General features: G+C 46.4%; 1 protein-coding gene across 1 annotated transcript; it reads left to right on the forward strand.

The window, feature by feature from the left end:
* Window positions 1-251: 251 nt before the first annotated feature.
* LOC138930665 (melanoma-associated antigen B5-like) lies at window positions 252-1,343 on the forward strand. Its single transcript, XM_070291160.1, has one exon. The coding sequence runs from the start codon at window positions 252-254 to the stop codon at window positions 1,341-1,343; it is 1,092 nt and encodes a 363-aa protein (XP_070147261.1).
* The last annotated feature ends 432 nt before the right edge of the window (window positions 1,344-1,775 follow it).

Genomic DNA, 1,775 nt, shown 5'->3' on the forward strand with positions numbered 1-1,775 from the left:
CCCCTAGCAGGGTTGGCAGGCTGCATTCTAAGGCTCTAATATCCTCCACAGTTTTCTCAGGGGACAGGCTGATCAAAACAGAAAACCTTGAGAGGTCCTCGACCAGTGCCCCAAGGACCCTGCAGTGGTGGCCTTGGTTAAAGCCAAGGTGGCATCTCCCTGCTGAGGTGCTTACAGCATCTTATTCTCCTTCCTCCAGGTGTCCGTGTCTTCTGAGCTCCTGTCTATACTCCTTCCTGCTGTCCCTGACCATGCCTCGAAGTAAGAAGAGTAAGGCCCGTGGTGGTGATAAATGTGCCCAAGCCCAAGGCCAGACCCAGAGTTGTGGGGGTGCTCAGGCCATAGCAGCAGCAGAAGAGGAGTCGACTACCTCCTCTCTTCAGTGTGAAGATACTACCCAGAGTCTGCCTGGTGCTGAGTCATGTAGCACTTCGCAGGAGCCTCAAAGAATACCAACCATCGCCGCTGCTGCAGTCTTTTCTTACACTAGATCTAGTGAAGCATTCGATGGCCAATATAAGTATAGGGCACTTGCCTATGAGGTCCCACCCTTCACTGAGACCCCAGGAACTGACTGTTTAACCAGGAAAGCTAGCTTGTTGGAGCAGTTCCTTCTGTACAAGTATAAAATGAAGCAGCTCATGATGAAGGAAGACATGCTGAAGATTATCCACCAAAGCCACCATGACCGATTTGCCGAGATTCTCAAGAGAGCCTCTGAGCGCATTGAGCTAGTCTTTGCGGTAGAGCTGAAGGAAGTCGACTCAGTTGTTCCCTGCTATAATCTGGTCAGCAAATTGAAACTCCCCAACAATGGGAGGGTGCGTGGCGGAAGGGGTTTACCCAAGACTGGTCTCCTGATGAATCTCCTGGGTATGATCTTCCTGAAGGGCAACTGTGCCGCTGAGGAAGACATCTGGAAATACCTGGGCACGATGCGAGTATATGCTGGAAGAAAGCACCTTATCTATGGAGAGCCCAGAAAGCTCATCACCAAAGATTTAGTGAGGCTGAAGTATCTGGAGTACCGCCAGGTTGCCAACAGTGATCCTCCACGTTATGAGTTTCTCTGGGGCCCAAAAGCACATCTTGAAACCAGCAAGATGAAAGTCCTGGAATTTTTGGCAAAGGTCAATGATGCTGTTCCCAGTGACTTCCCCGCTTATTATGAAGAAGCTTTGCGAGATGAAGAAGAGAAAGCCCAAGGCATGCATGCAGCCAGGCCTGACACTACTGTCAAAGTCAGTACACCTCCCAGGGACATGCTCAATATTATCATCCCACCCGTCAGGAAGTATGTGAAGTTTTTACCCCCCAGACAGGAAAATATAACATCACAATAGGGATTATATTCTTGGAAATGTGAAAGAATCCCATAGTAAAATATTTAGGATAATGGAATAGAAAACAAGTAAAACATGGTCAATGTTAGTTTTTCTTGTTCCTTTTAGTCTTTAGCTTTGTTAAAGTAATTGATCTGTAGTCTGAGTTCCTTAGCTTCTTCAAGAAAGTAAGAGAAATAAAGTGTTACTAGTGTAGACCTTGTGTTTATTGGCTCTTTTATTCATCAAACGTTGAGAATCTGCTCTTGGGAAGGCTCAACGCTAGTACTGGGGATGCTAATGTAAAGAAAACCCAGCGTCTACTCACAGAATTTTAGAGCCTATGAGTTACAGTCATATGAGTAAGATACTGAAATATTCTCTATGACTTACAGGTAAAGTAAAAAGAATGGTTGAAGTGGAGGGTATTCCTTATGATGGCCCTGCCTGCCT

The sequence above is a fragment of the Ovis canadensis genome, chromosome X (assembly GCF_042477335.2).
Source record: "Ovis canadensis isolate MfBH-ARS-UI-01 breed Bighorn chromosome X, ARS-UI_OviCan_v2, whole genome shotgun sequence".
Lineage (NCBI taxonomy): Eukaryota > Metazoa > Chordata > Mammalia > Artiodactyla > Bovidae > Ovis > Ovis canadensis.

What these genes read in the sequence shown, in the direction of transcription:
- LOC138930665 (XM_070291160.1), top strand. Translation starts at nt 252, where the DNA reads ATGCCTCGAAGTAAGAAGAGTAAGGCCCGTGGTGGTGATAAATGTGCC.